The following is an 18,463-nucleotide window of genomic DNA, read 5'->3' on the forward strand; positions in this document are numbered from 1 at the left end:
GAACACATGCAATCTATGGAACTTGTGGATGTTTTTCAAGACAGCTATACCATCATAGAAAGTTTACTGTACATCAAACATTCATTTAACAGCAAACTAAACAAGCTAGTAGGGAAATACTACAAATTTGTGGAAATCCAGTGACGAGGCTGAAACCCTGTGAGAGAGAGTTTCAGGAGGACTATCACACTGATTTTCAGGTTAAGCCTTTACTTCGCACAAATCTCTTAAGATTTTAAAGGGGAGAATGAGCACCGAGGCAGTGGGAACGCAAAACGATTGGCATCTGCCAGCCAAAATATACAAACGAGAAGACCAGCTACTGCCCCTTTCTACTGCCTCAGTGTGAAAGTAAAAACAAGGGCTCCCGGGGGGAGCGGGCAGACCTCGGACAGCCTGAGCCCATTTCCCAGCAGGCAGGAAAGTTTCCCAAAACCCGCAAAATCCCCGTGTCTAAGCAACCACTTCAGACCGCCCTAAGGAGAAAAATAAATAAGCGAACGAGCGAACACCGCTATTGCGTCCGGGCCGGCAGCGATCTGCCGTGAGCAGCCGCGGCCGCCGCAGACCGCGCAGGGCGGGGGGCACAGGGCAGGGCCCCCACCCCGCCGCGACCCCCATGCCTGTCGGGGGAGGCACCGCAGCCCGGGCGGGGAGCGGGGCGGGGGGGGCACGGACGAGGGGAAACCTGGCTGCGGAGGAAGCCACGGCAGGTGGAAGCAGGCGGGCTGGCACAGGGGAAGATTTTGAAGCCTTAGGAGGTGGGGGGGGGGGGGGGCAGCGGCCCGGGGAGAGGGCGAGGGGCTGCCCTCGGAGCGGAGGGTGCAGCGGGGAAGGGGCCGCAGAGGGGCGGGTTTGCCGCAGGGCGCCGGCTGAGGGCAGGTCGGGGCCCCGCGGCGGGGAGGGGGAGCGGAGGCAGCCGGGGGGCGGCTTCGCTGCACTCACAGGCGAGTCGTAGGAGAAGGCACACTCCGTCTTGTAGACCCGGTCCCCTGACTTGGGCACCCGGATCGTGGGCATGTAGGGGACGAGCAGCTCGCCCAGGTCCCCGGCGGCCATCTGCGCATCGCCGCCGCTGAAGAGCGCGGCCCGCTGCATGCTGCCTCCCTCCCTCCGGCCGGGCGGGCGACGGCGAGCGGGCAACGCGAGGGTGGTGGAGGCGGAGGGCAGCCGGGCCCGGGGCAGGGCGCGGCGGTGGGAACCGGGCCCGAGGGAGGGGAGGTGAGGGGGTGGGAAGATGCTATTTTTAATCCAATGGCAGCGGGAGCGGCACCAGCTGCGGCGACGGCACTCGGGGGTCCCGGCGAGGGCGGGAGGGAGGGGCAGGGCGGCGGGGGCGGGCCGTGCCCAGCGGCCCCCAGCTACCTCCACCCCAGGGAGGTGCCGGCGGGGCGGCCGCGGGTCCGCTCCCCGGGAGCGATTCCCGCCCCGCGCGCGTGCCGCGGGCGACCGTTAGGCGGCGGCGGCCGGCCCGCCCGCACCCTCGCCCCCCCGCCGCCGCCGAGCCCGGGGGCAGCCGGAGGGGCCGCCGCCCCCCCGCCGGGGTGGGCTTGCAGGAAGGGCGGGAGAAGGGCCGCGCACGCTCCTTCACGCGTTTTACCAGAGAAACCTGCGTTTCCGTGAGGGGAGGGTGGAGAGTGCGTCTCGTGGTCTCTCTGTGGGGGTCGGAGCAGGTTTCCCTTTGACCAGTAACACGCTGCTACAGGCTATTTTATTTACTTTTTAAGCAATTAAATACCATATATATATATATTCATTCCTAACTGCAAGGATTTAGCAATGAAGGCCCTGAGCGGCGGGACAGTGCCCCCGCCCCGTTGCCTCACAGGAGCGGGTCTGTGGCCCCCGCCTCGGCGGTTGGCAGCGGCCGGGGCGAGCGGGAAGGGCCGGCGCGGGGGGGCGAGCTGTTGGGGTGCTGCTGCCCGGCCTGGGACGGCGCCAGGAGCCAAACCCAGATTTCCTGTCTCGAGGGACAGTACCTTTAGCTTAAAATGACCTTTCGTGGCGTTTGCTGTTTCTCTTTGTTTTTCACTTCGAAAGAATACTGTTACGGGAAAGAGCTACAGGGTGAAGTAACTTTGTTGGAAAAAATTACTGAAATAGTATTTTTCTCAAGCAATACCCAAAAATATTGCAGATGCTGACAGCAGCAGGATTAAAGAAATGACTGATCCGTTTAAAATGAAGATGTATAATTAGATGTATACCCTTCCACCCGTAGTCCACATTATATCCAATGATTCATTGGTCACATCCAAGCAGGTGATGCAACCTTTGCTAGAACCACCTTTTACCTCAAAAAATGAAAGTTTTTAAAGGTGGTTCTGGTAAAATCTCAATTAACAACAGAGTTGAAAAATAAGTTTGTATCCAGCTACAAAGAAACAGGCTGTGAGTGAGCAGACCAGTGCAGTCTGTCCTCAGCATTTTTTCTAGCAAAAAATCGAGTGTTGGGAACAATGTGAAATACTGAGGGCAGAATATGATGTCAGTGAAATGGCCTTAGACTTACTCAAGAACAGACATTACATCAAAGACTTGTGAGTATTGTTGGATGCTGGATGAAAAACACAAATTAATACAGGGTCACCAGACAGATTTATTTTACCTGAGAAGACTTTGTGCTTTTTTAATGGCTTCTCATGTGATTAACTCAGCATTTATAAACAATGAGAGCCATAATAAGACTTACAGGCCAGCTAACCTGAAAGATTGACTCAAACAAAAAGGACAAGTCAAAACACTGATACAAAGTCAATCAGAGTCTTTCTAATATTTGGCAGTGCCAGGAAACAGCAAACGAGGTGGTCTTTGCTTAAAATATGTGCAATGTTGCTTAATGTAAAGAAAAAAAATGTGTTTTAACATCTTGAAACCCCAAGATGGTCAGGGGTTACTAAAGGACTTGGGCTGCTTTCCTTAAGAAAATGGGAATTTTGAATATGGGCAGACAGGTTAGGGTCACAAGCTCTAAGAGGCGCTTTCCATCACTCTCTTGAGGCATTTAAAACCAGAGGAGTACCACGGCCGGCAGAACCTGAGGAAACACATCCCTCTAGTGGCAGTTATCCGTTAGATAGAGTACCCTCGACATTCCCTACGTAGTTGTCAAAAGTAGAGTAGAAAAACAGCTGTACAGCTCTGAAAATGCATGGCAGGTATGTGTGTGGGTGTCCTCAGATGCAACTTGCCTTATTCACCTTATGTATTTCTTAATTTGTTCTTGGTTAATAATGGTTGCATGGGACATTTCTGCTTGAGTTTTTGTATAAACTCTTTTGCTTTGCTTTTTTAATTCCAGTTCACCCTGGAAAAGAAGCCTTTGAGTTATCCTAAATGTTACCGGAAAGGTTTACCCTTTTCATCTCCAAAATCGCTTATGTGACCTCTCTACACTAAATGCATTGGGAGTATAAAGTTTGAAGTTTTCATCTTGAGATTTTGCTGTCAAGACTTACATTTTTATGTACTAAAAGTTGTGTAATCACACAGCAGAAGATGATATCTGTTCACCTAGCAGTGATAAGATGACCCGTAAACCCCATTTCCTCATGTTAACCTATACCATTCTCCCTGGCTTGATCCTTGCTCTTCAGTCATCTAGCAAGCTTCTCATAACAACCTCCAATAAGCAGTTTCCAATTTTTCCCTTGTTTGTCTTACTCAACCTATTACAGGAAGTAGAAAACTCTAACAGTATCAGTAACTTGAATTTATTACCAAAAATGTTAGATATACAGCAGTTACTGGGGAAATACTTAGTTTAGTGTCTGTTCACTGAGGTTCTTCCTTCTCATGACAAATTTTACACGATGGAGCATAGACTTTAGCCTATGGGGGTATTTTCAAGAGTACACAAAAGACTTAGGCTTATAAAATCCCCTAAAAATCACTGAAACGTGAATTTATATGCACCACTCACTTTGTAATGTTTAAGAGCCTTTCCTTTGCTTTCTATTCCTATATCTGACAGTGTAGGTAAGTCGTAGGTCTAGGCAAGCACTTGTCTTAATTCTGCCTTCTGAAAACACATAAAGGTAATAAAACCAAAGCCTTGTTAATTTTAAAGACTATCCTCCCCACAACTACATGGCATGTGATTCCCATGTCACTGGATACATAAACCTTGAAAATTATGTGACAATGGTAGGTACCCCTCACTGAGCTTTCTGAAGTACTAACATTACTGAGCACTGACTGCTTTCATCAGTGAAGAGTATGTAGCTCCATCTTAGATCTATTACCATCTAGAATAGGAAGGATGTATCATAGCAAAAGTACCTTTTATGCTTTTAAACCTCATTTAAAAACAAACCATTAAAAAAACAACCAAACAAAACCCCCCAGAGCAACGGAGAAAGATACTGCAGAGACACTTTTTGCATGATGTATGCAGAGAATTGTCCAGTTCAGAAGGATGCACACGGTCATCTTTGAGTTATTTTCATTTGGGTTTTTTTTTGTTTTTTGAGTCTGTTTAAGAAGTCTTACAGACACAGACTATATAGGAGGTGAGACTGGAGAAAATGAAAGAGCAGACAAGCATAAATATGCATACACAAGAAGAAAAAAGTTTTAAACTGTTGACAAAACTAATAAAGGAAGAGCAGCATGGCTGACACTATCACGGATGAAGACTATTAACAGGTATCTAAAGAGAGAAACTTTAGAGATAATGCAGAGAAAATGATAGATGTTGAACAATATGCAAGTTGGGAAAAATAGTGAAAGATGAGTTTGACTACAAGTAATGAGAAAGAATTTGTCCAAAGTGGCAGATATCATCCTTATATTCCAAAGATCTGAAGGTATTTTTCTCACTTAGTTCATCTTCCACAAAGTATTTGACACAAGGCATTGTGAAAGAAAAAAGCCTTACAGTTTCCTGTACCTTTAATTTAAAACTTTCAATACTAGAAATCACACAATGAAGACCAATATCACCAACTTGTTTCACATATCAGGTCACAAAGCCCATTCTGCATTGATGTTCTGGAGAAAAGGAGTAATTGTTGGCAACTGACATAAGGCATTTTCCCTGATTAACAACTTTAACAGCTCTATGAGCTGAACTGCCACACAGTTTCTTTCAAATTATTGGAATCAACACAAACATTGTTTATTTTTATTAATTTCCATCAGTGAACAGCAGGATGTATATTACATAGCTCAGTTACAATTTGTCTGTATGCATTTAAGACCATGCATACTGTCTTTAAATTGTTTAATTGTCAGGTGTGGATTTCATAGAATTGTCAACAAGATTTTTATCAGGTGTTTCATAATGATACCAGGGTCCATCTCCCCTCTGTCTCATCAGTCTGCGTGCCTCCAACTGCATCAGCCTTAAAAAAAAAAAGAGCAACAGACACATTCAACATGAAGTTTATTGGTTTTGATCATACATACATTGATGTTTAACATCAGGGCATTACTGACAACGAGTTTAGCATCTGTGGTTTATAAATGCTACTGAAACACAGGTAATACCCAAATATAAAGGATTCGACTAAAACAAGCTATTACATCCTTCTATTTCAATTTTTTTGAGCAAGTCATCTCACAAGTGTAATAAAAATACTTGCAGTTCTGTCACAGGTTCTTGCCTAGTAAGAAGCTAGGCAGCTTTAATACAGCTTTCAACTAAAAATGAATAGGAGCAAGAAAATCAGAAGTAAATGTGATGGTAGAAGGAGCTATGCTCTCTTCGTCCCAATAGCAGCAGTTTGTGGAACTCAGATTTTCTTCTGCTGCCACAGTTTACTCTGAGTACAGAATAAAGTCAATACAACAATGTCGTTGCTGCCCACAACATTTTCAACGGCAACAAGGAACTTGATCAGTCCTGTGAACGGTCATTTAGCTACTCAATTAAGCTGTGAGCATTAGCAGAGGCAAAAAGAGCTGTCCATTTCCTGACTCAGGAAGACAGAGTTATGCCTTTATAAACGTGAACTGTTTTGAAGAGAAACTGTTGTTTTACAAGACTGCCCTTGGATCATTCCAGTCCTGGCAATCTTAGTACTGAGAAGGCAGGGACTGCAGGTACCCTAACTTCCACTTTGCCACCAGCCAGTGCAGCAAGCACTCGGGGTCAAGTGATACATGAATAACCACGTTATGTCAGCACCCAACTCAGTATGTTAAGCAAAATAAGAGAGTCAACTACAGTATGCATCAGTATTTTAGAACCCTCAACTATATAACATACCTCAGTTGAGTTTTCTTCGCTTCAACATCAAGCAAAGCCATCTCTTTCTCATACTCCTTTTCAGGGGGGTCAAGTAAGTAACGAGCTATCCAGCGACTTATAGGGTGCTGGCAAATGTAAAAGCAGAGGTTATTCATGCAATTTCCAAGCAGAACTGTCATCATAACTAAATCATTTTGCATGTTCCCAGTCCTGAAAATAGGTCATCAACAGTATGGGTGTTGCTATTCAAACCATAATAGTAAAGTTAAAAACACGCTCAACTATTTCTAAGATCAGAACCCTAAAAAGCTCTATTTCTTTTGCCATTTTTAACGGCAAGATAACCGCAAATGACTATTCTGTAGCAAAATTAAAAGTTGACAGAAGACGTGATTTATTTTCTGTTGAAGTAAAGTTCCTTAAACTGCCACTGTAATCACAGAAATGGACTCCAAACCTCTTACCATAATCAGTAACATTTTAAAGTTTTGCTTCCACATAGAGGTCATTTCACTAGGAACAAAAGTCTAAGTGAGTTGAAACAGTCAATAGTATTGCTGAATTCAACTATTTCCTATCAAAAACACAAAAGTGCTTGCAGCAAGAAGCCAGGCAGTAATTTTATGAAAATAGAATGAAATGAAAAAAGCATAAGCTTCAGTTTCTGACTACAAAAATCTTCAGTTCTAGATACAAAAGCATGTGTGATGTTGGGACTTTGAAACAACGCTAGAGAACAATACAAACCAAAGTAATGTCACTTTAAACACCAGTATCTTAAAATATTGTTGTTCCAAAGCAAGAAACAAAGACAAAAACAGCATGCTAAGAATAAAGAGAATCAGAGAATGGTTTGGGTTGGAAGGGACCCAAGATCATCCAGTCCCAACCCCCCTGCCATGGGCAGGGACACCTTCCACCAGACCAGGTTGCTCCAAGCCCCGCCCAACCTGGCCTTGAACCCTTCCAGGGAGGGGGCAGCCACAGCTTCTGGGCAACATAAGACTGTTCTTACTATTTAGGAATATTATAAAAGAATTTTTGGCATATAGCTTCAGCAGTTGACTTGCATACATTTACAGATCGTTTGCATCTACTTGTGACAATAAAAAGATTTCCTGCAGCAACACACATGTCCCATAAAGCTGAAAAAAAGCAAGTTTACCAAAATCATAATTGCACAATTCAAGTTCTACTACACTGACACCCAATGGCTGGGATATGGCCATCCTCATTATCATACTCCACACATTTTGCTCTCAAAACTATCATCCAGAGGAAAGCTGCCCATAACATGCCACCCTTTTACATGCTACACTCACTTTGTAGTATTCCCAGTAGTCCGGAGTATAACCTTCGGGAATCTCTGCAAGTTCAGCTTCACCTGACAAAGAAAGGAGGGGAGGAACATTTAATTCAAGTTTGGGGTTTGTTGCTTTTTTTTAAAGTACCTTATATTCTGCCTTTCACATTAGGAAAAGACCATTATTTCACATGAAGAGTACTTAATCCCTCAAGCTGAGCTCTATTCAGAAGAATCAGACTTGCAATTTTCCCAGACACTTCACACTGCATGTATCTAGCTCACAGACTTTAAGACACACAACAAAAGGGCGAAATTAGCAGCTATGCAGAAGAAATAACTAAGATGAGGTCCACAGAAATGCCCTTTAAAGTATATGAGCTGAAAGCACGGATTTTTCCTAATTTCTCTTTTAAATTAATTCCATATTATTACAGTAGTAGATTTAAAATATGTATTGTCAAGCAGAGGTTTGGCTTTTTTGCTAGATCAAAATGAGTTACAGTGTATGTAGCCTTCTTAAAGAAGTATGTAAAACAAGGTAATATGGGCTCCTCATGTGAATACAGAAGAACTGTTCACTAAGCCTCACTGATGTTTGAAAGACTGTCAAAAGATGGAATTTTTCCATTTTTAAAAATGTGGAAAGCTTTAAAAAAAAGCAACAACTACAGATAAATAAAAATACTAGAAACATCTTCTATGTACTTGTATAATATTACCGTAACTGTTAGGCCTAATTCCATGGTCCTCCAAAGAGCAAGCCTTAAAAGATCTCTTTTCTGTCCAGCATGCTTAGTTTCCATTTAATAATTTTGACTGTGTACTGAGCTTAGTCATGACAGAGCACTCACCAATGAAGATATTGACATATGTTATGAATAGAGCCGCTGGTATTGCCGTCAGAAATATATAGAATCTCTGTATAGGGGATAAAAAGAAAAAGAAACAGTATGGGAAACTCAGAAGACTGACAAAATTTAGATGAGGTCAGTCTGAAAGTGATGTAACAGCCAATAATTCTTAGATTTGCATTCACAGGCTAGATAGGGATGTTGTATGTAAAGACATATTGCTGCTTAAAATGAGTTAATTAACAAACTAGAATATAGAAACAGCAATGTGGTGTCAGTCCATGAGCCTATTTAGTTCAGCTTTCAGTCTCCCAGGGAGGTCAGTCTGTGTAGAAGCAGACAGTAGTGCTCTCCCTGAATGCTGTCTCAGCATCTTGCGGTGACCGGCTTCCGCATTTAACTGTAACAAGGCGCTAACACCAATGCAATATAATCCAACACCAATACAACCACTGCTGGCTTGGGGAACTGGGGAAGACAGATAAAGGTAGCCTGATCACACGAAGGGAGTTGTATCAAGTTGGCTGTTACCTGTCATAATAAGCTTTATCCAAAACCTAGCTTTTTAGGGGTCGAACTCAGGTCAGGCTTCCTAAGTCTCATCTCTGGTATTAGTGGTTTAGGAAACTGAAGGCAAACCCTGCAGAAGAGTAACCTAATACATTTTTAAAAAGAAGGATCCAGAAAGCATTTGTAGGTTATGCATATAATAATACAAATAATTTAAGAATGCTACTACAGCATTAATTTAAGTACCTACCACCATCTTTGCCATTTAGCCAATCTTTTTACTTCATCTGGCCCTGATTTTACAACATAGACACAAAAAATTATTTAGGACAAGGACAGAAAATTCTCATTTATGTGAATAGTGCCACCAATATTTCAGATGTCATATAAACAATATAGAAAATTGTATTTTAGACACACTTACACCCTTTGCAAGGGATGTGTTATGCTGAATGTAATAAATTTGCTTTTAACTCACCAACAAGTTCAGAAATCGAGTATCATAAAAACTTGTTGCCTTGATAATAAACATTCTCTTCCCATCGCTGCTGCTATGTCGTACAGGAGCTGAAAATTGAACCAAAGTATTATGTTTTTTTCTCCCTTTGGTAATTGTGCCAGGATAAGGTCAACAATACTTGTGAAAAAAAAAAGAAAGTGTACAGTAGTAGCTGAGTAGTTACAAGCTGGTTTTCCAGAAGATATCAATGTTCCTAAAAGCCTACCTGAACTAATTTCCTATTTTGCTAGAATGAACCTACTTTTCTTCTAACTTTAGACATAGATCTATTTCTACCTGTAAGTCCCAACAACAACAAAAAAAAATAATAATCACTGAATGTCATTATATAGGGCCAAGTAAATTCACAGTCAGTGTGTCGGGAAGTTTGGCCTCCTGCCAATTTTGACCCATATTCTACTCAAGAACTGTGATTTCTCAGACGAACGGAGATACACGTTCCACCCTCCGAGGGGTTTTTCTGCATGTTGAACGCATTTCCTACCCCTGCCCAGCCAAGGAAAACCACCACCGCCCGGCTCCGTGTTCCTGCCCCAGCGCCATGGCAGCGGGGAAGGGCCCGATTCCAGCGCCCGCCCTCACCCGGGGAGCCGAGTCGGAGGCCCCCGGCCCGCGGTGCCGCCGAGACGCGACCTCCGCCCGGCACCGCCCGCGGCGGGCGAACCTCCCTGAGGCGGCGGCCCCGCGGCCTCCCGCGCCCTTCTCCCTCAGGAGGGCACCTCTCCTCCGTTCCCCAAGGTCACCTCGCCCCCGGCAGGCCCCCCTCCTCATTCCCGCCGCCCAGGCCCTACCGACGGTGCCGGGGAGGCGGGCGACCCCGGCGAGCCAGGGGAGGCGAGTACCGCTCGCCGCCCGCCGAGCTCCCCAGACAGCCGCTGCCCGGAGCAGCAGGCTCATGGCCGCCATAGCTGGAACTGGCACGGGGGCGGGGCCGGTGGCGCCACTCTCCGCGGCAGGGTGAAGCTAATTAGCCACCATCTTGAAAAAGGGCAAAGTCTTCACTCTCCTTCCGGCGACCTCGCGGACGCCGTCCGCGGCGCTAGGCATTGTGGGACGGGCGGTGGGGGTCATGGCGGCCGCCGTGGCGATGGCCGCTCTGTGTCGGCGCTTCACGGGAGTGTTGCGGCTGTCAGGAGCGCGGCCGGGCTCGGTGGCTGCTGGCCTCCCTGGGTAGGCACGGGGGCGGGGGAGACTGAGGCTCAGGAGTCGGTTGGGGCGGGAATGCGGCGTGTTGCGGGCCGTAGCGCGGTTCCCGGGAGGAAGGAGAGCCGCCTTTCGCGGCCTTCGCGTTCGGCGCTGGCGGGAGGAGGCAGGCTGTGCGGGTGTCCTGGCTTCTGAAACCTCGGCTGAGGGGTGCAGAGGGGCTTATATTGTAGGGCGTTGTGTAAGCGTAGTATGAAGCGTTGCCCAGTTTTGCAGTCGTTATGCTTTCTGTACAAACCTGATGAAACAACACGACCAAGTGCAAGGTCCTGCACATGGGTCGGGTCAATCCCAAGCACAAACACAGGCTGGATGATGAGTGAATTGAGAGCACCCCTGTGGAGAAGGAGTTGGGGGTGTTAGTGGATGGAAAACTACGAGCCAGCAATGTGCACTCACAGTCCAGAAGGCCAGCCGTGTCCTGGGCTGCATCAAGAGAAGTATGGCCAGCAGGTTGAGGGAGGGGATTCTCCCCCTCTGCTCCGCTCTCCTGAGACCCCCCCTGCAGTGCTGTGTCCAGCTCTGGAGCTCTCAACATCAGAAGGACAAGGACCTGCTGGAGTGGGTCCAGAGGAGGCCACAAAGATGATCAGGGGGCTGGAGCACCTCCCCTGTGAGGACAGGCTGAAAGAGTTGGGGTTGTTCAGCCTGGAGAAGAGAAGGCTCCAGGGAGACCTTAGAGCGGCCTTCCAGTACTTAAAGGGGACTACAGGAAAGCTGGGGAGGGACTCTTGATCAGGGGGTGTAGGGATAGGATGAGGGATAATGGTTTTAAACTGAGAGATTTAGATTAGACATAAGGAAGAAATTCTTCCCTGTGAGGGTGGTGAGGCCCTGGCACAGGTTGCCCAGAGAAGCTGTGGCTGCCCCCTCCCTGGAAGGGTTCAAGCCCAGGTTGGAGGGGGCTTTGGGCAACCTGGTCTAGTGGAAAGTGTCCCTGCCCATGGCAGGGGGATTGGGACTGGGTGATCTTGAAGGTCCCTTCCAACCCAAACCAGTCTATGATTCCAGCCTGGGTCTTTTTGTGCTTATACTGTGTGTTTACTGCTATTGACATTTAGTTAAAGTCAGCATAGGAGGATGTATTTTTGTACAGTGTAGCTCAAACTTCTTCTTTCTTTTTATTTTCAAATTGTTGTTTATCTCTGAGTATAAATAAATTATAATTAGATGAGACAAGAGGTAGAAAACAACACTGAGATTACATTTTTATGAAGGAACTGAACCTGTGCCCCTTTCCCCTAGACTGTGGTATTCATCTGTCTGTGGGACCTGGCCCTTTATGAATTAAAGAAACATCCTCATTTAGCTGAATATTATTTTTCCTATCATATATATTTCTCCCTTTAATTTTTATGCAGATTGACGCTGAACCTATTCCACAAGAACCTAGCAAAAGTTGAGCCCCTTCATCAGTTAAAGCTTCTGCACACTACTTTGTCCCGGAAAGGTCTGGAGGAGTTTTTTGATGATCCAGGAAACTGGGGAGAAAAAACAGTAAAGTCTGGTGAGTTATATTTAGCATTTCTGGTAGTGATCTTTGAGCCACTTGTGCTCAACTGAAATCTGACCTATTCTTTTGCATGATAGTAAGTATTCATAGCTATGTAAAACTTTTTAAATATATGTATGTACATACATATACTTGCACATTTTTTGCCTGTTAATTTTATTTTTTCTGTGTTTAAGAAAGCGAGTAGCTATTATGCAGCAAAATATTTTGATGTAAATTCTCTGCTTTGCTCTTGAGTGTATCACAGAAGAGATGTTCTTTGATGAAATATACAGTACCATGGAAGAAAAACATTTCAATGTAAGATTCATCTTACAGCTTTTCCTGTTCCCAGCCTTTTACAAACACAAATAAACAGTACATGCTGTTGCCTTTTTAATATATTTGTATATTCAAAGCAAAGCTGAATATCCACAAGGATAGCTTTCCAAGAGGTAGTATTTTTTTAAAAAAGTGATCCTTGTTCTGTTGAGTGAGCTGAGCCTGCTAATAGAAGCACTTTTTTTTTTTCAGAGTAAGAGAACTTTGTTCTATTAAAGTTTTTGTTTGTTTGTTTTTGTTTTTTACAGGGGATGCATGGAATATAAAGCAGTTAAGGGGCAAGAGTAGTGAAGACCTGCACAAACTTTGGTAAGTTTTAGTGAAGTGGCTTCTCTTCTTTCAAAGCAGCTCTGCGTGTTTTATTTAAATGTGGCTGGTGAACTTATTAGCCAGTAAATTTAGTCTGCCATACAGCTCTGCATGCTTAAGCCTGCTTTGGGCTTGGAACAGCCCAAGTTCTGATACTTCCCAGAATATGAAAGCTGTAGTGCAGGTGCTTGTGTGATAGTTGTGCCCAGTACAGAGGGTTCAGGTTTGGTGTGGAGAGGCTGAGTTTGAGCCTTGATGGACTTGGTTGTAAGTGACCTCTGATGGGGCTGGAGATTGTATCACTGCTCTAGACAACCTGTGCCAGGGATAAACTAGTACTTTCCCCACCTCTACTGGGCTTTCTCCAGTTGGTCAGTATATTTTTGCTTCTTTATATGAAGCTAGCAGGTATAGGATATGGGATTATAGGTTGAACAACTGTGCTCTGTACAGCAGGGTAGTGAGTGAATAATTTCTAATGCATTCAGAAATTATTTTTGAAGTACTATGCTTTCTGATCTAGGTATGTCCTACTGAAGGAAAAAAACATGCTTTTAACTTTAGAGCAAGAATCGAAACGACAAGTCAGGCCTATGCCAAGTCCAGAACGATTAGAAAAGGTAACTTTTTCATACTAACTAAAAATACAACTAAGTAAAACTGCTGAGTGAAAGGTGAAGTGTTTGTATACTTGTTAAAGACCATTTTTAAAATTACTTCCCTGATTTTAGTATAAGCACAAACACTGTCCTCAAGCAACATAGTGGGAAAAAGGCCTTTCCACCTGTTATACAGTGTTAAGAAATATTTTGCCATCTTCATGCCCTGAAACTGCACTAGAGAATTTCTAGAAACTTCCTGGTAAAACTGCAACATTATCTCTATCTTTACTCTCCACAAACTTGTTTTAGCTACTTCCCTGACATTGTCTTCTCCAAACTTGTGCTGCCCTTTGGCTCTTTGTTGTTCTCACTTTTGTCATTCCCTCCTTTTGCATTATTGCAATTCTGCCACTAATTTATTAAATTCTTTCCTCAGTATCTTTACCATTGAAAACTTCATTTACTTATAAATCAACTGCCATCTCTATGCTTATGTCTCTCAGATTAAAATCTACACTTTCACTGGCCAGTTAAATAATCTAGCTGTTTAACATGAGAGAGATTCTCAGATATCCCTCTATTTATCCAAATTAATTTGGGAAAAGTCTTGACCTTTACATTGTTAAGCTGAGTTTCTTTGTATGGTTAATAATTAACTATTATTTGCCATCACATATATCTGCATCTGCATTATGATCTCTTTTGTGTCAGACATGGATTTATTTGGTCTCCTACTCTTGTCATTTCATCACTGTAGTTATAAATTAGGGAAGATCCAATATAAGACTGTCCTCTGGATCTCCTAGTATATCTTGTTCTAATTTATCCTAATACGGTCTCTCAACTGTATTTTGTGATTCCCATTCTGAACAGTATTTCCTTCTTAGTCCAACTTACGCATCTATATCCAGCAATTACAATCACAGTAGAACTTGTTTTGGGAGGGAACTTAAGTAAGTGGCCCCAACACTTCAAAAGTCAAATCTTACTAATTGCCTGTTTGGTTTTGGCTGAAGCCCAAGAAAAGTAAAAGTCAAGGACCAGTTAAATACTGTGATTGCACTGAGACAAAATACAACAATTGCATATTAAAATTAGCTCTAGCAGCTTCACAGAGTGTTTAACATGTTGCCATATGTAATGCGTATGTTATGAGTAATATTATGAGACAGACCTAATTAAAAACCTTCATCTCAAGTGTTGTAGTTGAGTCAAGGCAGCTTTCTAATCAGCCAACAGGCATTACTGAGCTGTGACCAGACTCCAAAGTGAAAACTAGGATAACAAACAGCCAGTACAAACCGTTGGACAGAAATACATAGAGCATATCTTCTATTTGCTTTCTATGCTTCAGCATTAGATCTGACTTTATGTATTAGCCAGCTAGTCTTTAATGAAATATCAGACCGTCAGTTATTTCATATCTGTTCTGCTTCTAAGTTTGGTTTTTAGAGCACCCATTCTTTACTGTTCTAGTACACAGGGCCAATTCAGCTGTTTCACTCAGTCCATACCTGTGAGATTACTCATGATTTCCTAGTGTGTTTTACTTTTGCTTTTCCTTTAAGTTTTGCCTTAGATCTTAATTTGAGATCTTTTAAATTGTCAGTGTTATGTTTTGTTGGCCCATCCTGAAACTATTTCCTATTTCCAGGTAGAAAAGTCTATGAAAAATATAGACTTAGTTGTCAGAGAAAGGGAAATTGCTTTGAGACTTTTACAAACCGGCCATGAAAAACCAGTACCTGGCGAGTGGAGACATGACTTCTTAGGACGCACCTACTGGTATGGAAAAGAGAACTTTTTTTCATACGTGTGAATTTTTCTTGTGGTATGTCTCTTTACCAGAAAATCCTTATCTAATCAAAAAAGGATGCATATTCTGTATAGAAGGAAACATGTTTTCTGGTCAGCATTCAGGTGCCTCTTGAGTTTGGGTGGGGTTTTTTTAATGTGGTTATAATTGTTACTAAATAATTCAATGGTAAACTCTACTGTTAATTATAACAAAATTAGTTCCGTGTAACTAATATGATTCCTGTACTCAGAGGATGTGTTACTATAGCTATTCTGTAACTCAGGAATGAACTGGGGAATACTGTTCAAGTTGAACCTTCTGGACTTACATAGTTATAATGCAAAATCCCCATATTGGGGGACAGCCACCCAAAGTATTGCATGAGACCACATAAACATCTGTTGGAATTTCCTAAGAGTCTTGGCAGATATTTAACTTAGGAGCTTCTACCTTTAGAATTATTTATTGTCCAGATACTTTCAATAATCTGTAACTTCAGGTGATGATGCTGAAGGATCTGGTGGGACCTGCTGTTTCATTAACCAGTATTTTACCCTCATCATATTGGCATTGGAAGCACTAATTACACTAATCAGCTCTGCAGTAATAGTGTAGATAACAGAAGGTCACACATTGTAATAATGGTGAATTTTCAGTTGTTATCCATTTGTTGCTTACCCATGAAATATAAATAGAGTACTAAATGCACTAACCACTAGATTTACATCTCTAGGGATAAGGCCTCTGTAGATCTTTCTGCTTGGAAACGCTGTCTGCAGAGAAGGGTTTTGCCCATATAGTTGGAAGTGCAGTCCCCAGTTAAAGCAGAGGGAAGGGGCAGACAACATGAAAAGGAACTCTGCAATGCACATAGTAGTAGGTCTGACACAATCTGGATGCACTGGAGTCTGTAGGTGAGGCTGCACAAGCCATCTGTGCAGCCCATATGCAAGAGAAACCCCAAACAGAAATAATAGAGCCTATGTTTAGAGGGAAAGACTTATGTTCAGGCAGACTTGCACTTGACGTGACACTCCAACACTGGCATTTCAAAGAAAATGGTAGTAGAAACAAAACTCTCTTCATGGTTTGTTCACATCAGCTTTTCAAAGTTTTCTTATGAAGGAGTAACTTTGAAATATAAATGCAAAGAATCACTGTCTGTACTGGGCCCTCTCTTCAAACATCTGTTTTTAAAGTAAGACCACTCCACAGAAAGACGCTGAACTACATGAGATGTAGTTACAAACCAAACCAGCAACAGAAGGTATATACCCACGTACAACCTCTGTGATCTCTGGTCAGACCACTTTATCACTGTACTGTAACCAGGTGTAACTGGTAGAATCCAGGAATGAAGATAAAAAGTGTACTTTCTGTAATCATTTTTATCTGTCTTTAACAGGTACACATATAAGGAATGGCCAATACCATGGTACTTGAACAAAAAATACAAAAAGAGGAAATTCTATTACTTACCTCATGTGGATCGCTTCATCAGGTAAAAACATTTGTTTTGACATAGTAAGTTATTTTCTGATCTGTTCCTCAGTCCTCCTTATTCCCCTTTGCACAGAAAAAAATAGTAGTAATTTTGTTGTTTTTACAGCTAGCAGACTGAAAATAAGGTTTTTTAAAATTACGGCTTGTTCTGTTTGTTTTTGCTGTTTCGATCTGAAGTTATTAGGAGACTTGGTTACCTATGAAGTTGCACTGTAAAAGTAACTTTACATGCAGACTACCTAAGATCTTGCCAGAGGTTGAATTTCTGTAGAATTCAAAAGCAGAAGAAAAAAATAATTGGCTTTGCAGGCTTCTTTATCAAAAGCAAATTAATACTGAAGTTTAATCACTGGGAGCCTCTACTTGATTGGGTGGGTGAGCTCACTAAGGTTGTTACAAGCTATCTGGAAATTGACCACACTGACTTCTTTATTTCAGGCTCAGACGTGAAAAATTTTTACGTAAAAGGGCGAGAAGGCAAAATCTAGAGAGGAAGAAGCAGAAGCTCTTGGAAAGGAAGTTCCCTCACCTTGCTGTAAAATCTCAGAGCCGGTAACATGCTGGGAGAGCACTGCAAACAGTTGGTTGATTATCTTTGTCTGGAACACGAAACAAGTTCTGAAACCAGCAAACAACTCAACTGAGCATTCCTGAGAGTCTCCATTTTTTTTTTTTCCCTTTTTTTAATCCCACATTTGACCTAAATTAAACTTGTGTTCTGGAATTAAAAAGTAGCTTTGATGTGTAACTCAAATTAATCCTAACAGTATTTTTTAAAAACATTTGAAAAATTACATATTAACCAGCTATGGTGTTAACAGTGAAAAGCACCGACTGACTGCCCGCTGAAAGCATAGTGTAAGGATAATATTTACCTGGTTTAGTTTAACAAATATGCATTAAAACCAGTCAGAAACCTGAGAGCCTCTGAAACTCACATACTAGTCTTTGTTCCCTGATCATCCCAGTTACAGGTGTGTCACTTAAATTACATGTGCTTTCTGCATAAAGAATGGAAAAATATGCTCTTCAGTCTGCTACAAGGAACTTTTTTCCTGCCTTAAGTCTGGCTTGTTAGAAAGTATGAAATATTTAGCCTGTGAACTTTTAACAGTGTAGTTTTTATACCTAGATTTCTAGATGCCTATGACAAATTGCGCAAATGTTTCAATGTTTTTTGCAGTGTGCAAAATGTTTGAAGGAAGACTGGTAATAGTCTTTTATGAAACTGAAGCAGAAGGGTACTGCTGCTGTTCTCAGATGGTAAACACCTACTTCATGAAAGCTTTTAACCTTTACATGAGGTTGTGTAGAAATTTAGAATAAAGTCAAACACTAGTTTTTGAGGAAGCAAGGGTGCTATACAGTATAATCTGATTAAGACACTGGAAACTCCAGGGGAATCAAAACTGTAGGAGACAGACATATCTACCATCTCCATCATCCTGACCTTTAGTTACTCCTCTGCATCACACAAAATACCCCCTTCTTAAACAGAAACTCTTTACAGGGGTGAGAAAGCCCCAGAAAGTGTTTTGTTCTCTGTATGGTGCTAGAACATCCACAGATATAGTACAATGGCAGTAATTCTGACTGTAAAAGTCAAAACCTAAGCACGTGCCTCAGAAGGAAAGCTTAAAAGGCAGAATCATCAATTCATAAAGAAAACCCCAAAAAAGCCTACTTTACATCTTCACTTCTAGCTCCAAGCTGTCCAGTCACTGATGCCACAGTAACTTTATGCAGCGTTACTCATTGTGGCGTGCTAAGAGACAAGTTCAGGTGACATTCCACATTCTACTTGAATGCAAACTAGCCTTTTTTCTTCCAGTAT

At 42.9% G+C, this 18,463-nt stretch overlaps 3 protein-coding genes across 3 annotated transcripts in view; 1 reads left to right on the plus strand and 2 right to left on the minus strand.

Moving 5' to 3' along the window:
• The window catches only part of USP13 (ubiquitin specific peptidase 13), a 56,667-nt gene extending 55,371 nt beyond the window's left edge, over positions 1-1,296 (minus strand). The window contains exon 1 of the mRNA XM_074834209.1: positions 946-1,296. Within this exon, the coding sequence (XP_074690310.1) occupies positions 946-1,098 (153 nt within the window). The 5' untranslated portion in view covers positions 1,099-1,296. The remainder of the gene's footprint in view (positions 1-945) is intronic.
• A 3,815-nt stretch (positions 1,297-5,111) lies between these two features.
• On the minus strand, positions 5,112-10,324 carry NDUFB5 (NADH:ubiquinone oxidoreductase subunit B5). The gene is made up of 6 exons (XM_074834213.1): positions 10,172-10,324; positions 9,339-9,427; positions 8,351-8,417; positions 7,516-7,577; positions 6,212-6,318; positions 5,112-5,345 (listed from the first exon to the last, which is right to left on the minus strand). Exons 1-6 carry the CDS (start codon positions 10,284-10,286, stop codon positions 5,225-5,227), a joined length of 561 nt encoding a protein of 186 aa, XP_074690314.1. The 5' UTR covers positions 10,287-10,324; the 3' UTR covers positions 5,112-5,224.
• Positions 10,325-10,427: 103 nt separating this feature from the next.
• On the plus strand, positions 10,428-17,383 carry MRPL47 (mitochondrial ribosomal protein L47). The gene is made up of 7 exons (XM_074834212.1): positions 10,428-10,550; positions 11,945-12,090; positions 12,666-12,726; positions 13,250-13,346; positions 14,983-15,113; positions 16,532-16,627; positions 17,068-17,383. The coding sequence occupies exons 1-7, from the start codon at positions 10,450-10,452 to the stop codon at positions 17,183-17,185; spliced, it is 750 nt and encodes a 249-aa protein (XP_074690313.1). The 5' UTR covers positions 10,428-10,449; the 3' UTR covers positions 17,186-17,383.
• The last annotated feature ends 1,080 nt before the right edge of the window (positions 17,384-18,463 follow it).

The sequence above is a fragment of the Strix aluco genome, chromosome 9, assembly GCF_031877795.1.
Source record: "Strix aluco isolate bStrAlu1 chromosome 9, bStrAlu1.hap1, whole genome shotgun sequence".
Classification (NCBI taxonomy): domain Eukaryota; kingdom Metazoa; phylum Chordata; class Aves; order Strigiformes; family Strigidae; genus Strix; species Strix aluco.

Excerpts from the sequence above, each read along its gene's own strand:
- NDUFB5 (XM_074834213.1), bottom strand. The coding sequence starts at position 10,286 with ATGGCGGCCATGAGCCTGCTGCTCCGGGCAGCGGCTGTCTGGGGAGCT. Across the intron at positions 9,428-10,171 it reads CCGCCTCCCCGGCACCGTCG|CTCCTGTACGACATAGCAGC; the intron begins GTAGGGCCTGGG and ends TTCAATTTTCAG. Across the intron at positions 6,319-7,515 it reads ACTACTGGGAATACTACAAA|CACCCTATAAGTCGCTGGAT; the intron begins GTGAGTGTAGCA and ends TACATTTGCCAG.
- MRPL47 (XM_074834212.1), top strand. The coding sequence starts at position 10,450 with ATGGCGGCCGCCGTGGCGATGGCCGCTCTGTGTCGGCGCTTCACGGGA. Across the intron at positions 13,347-14,982 it reads GTCCAGAACGATTAGAAAAG|GTAGAAAAGTCTATGAAAAA; the intron begins GTAACTTTTTCA and ends TCCTATTTCCAG. Across the intron at positions 15,114-16,531 it reads TTCTTAGGACGCACCTACTG|GTACACATATAAGGAATGGC; the intron begins GTATGGAAAAGA and ends TGTCTTTAACAG.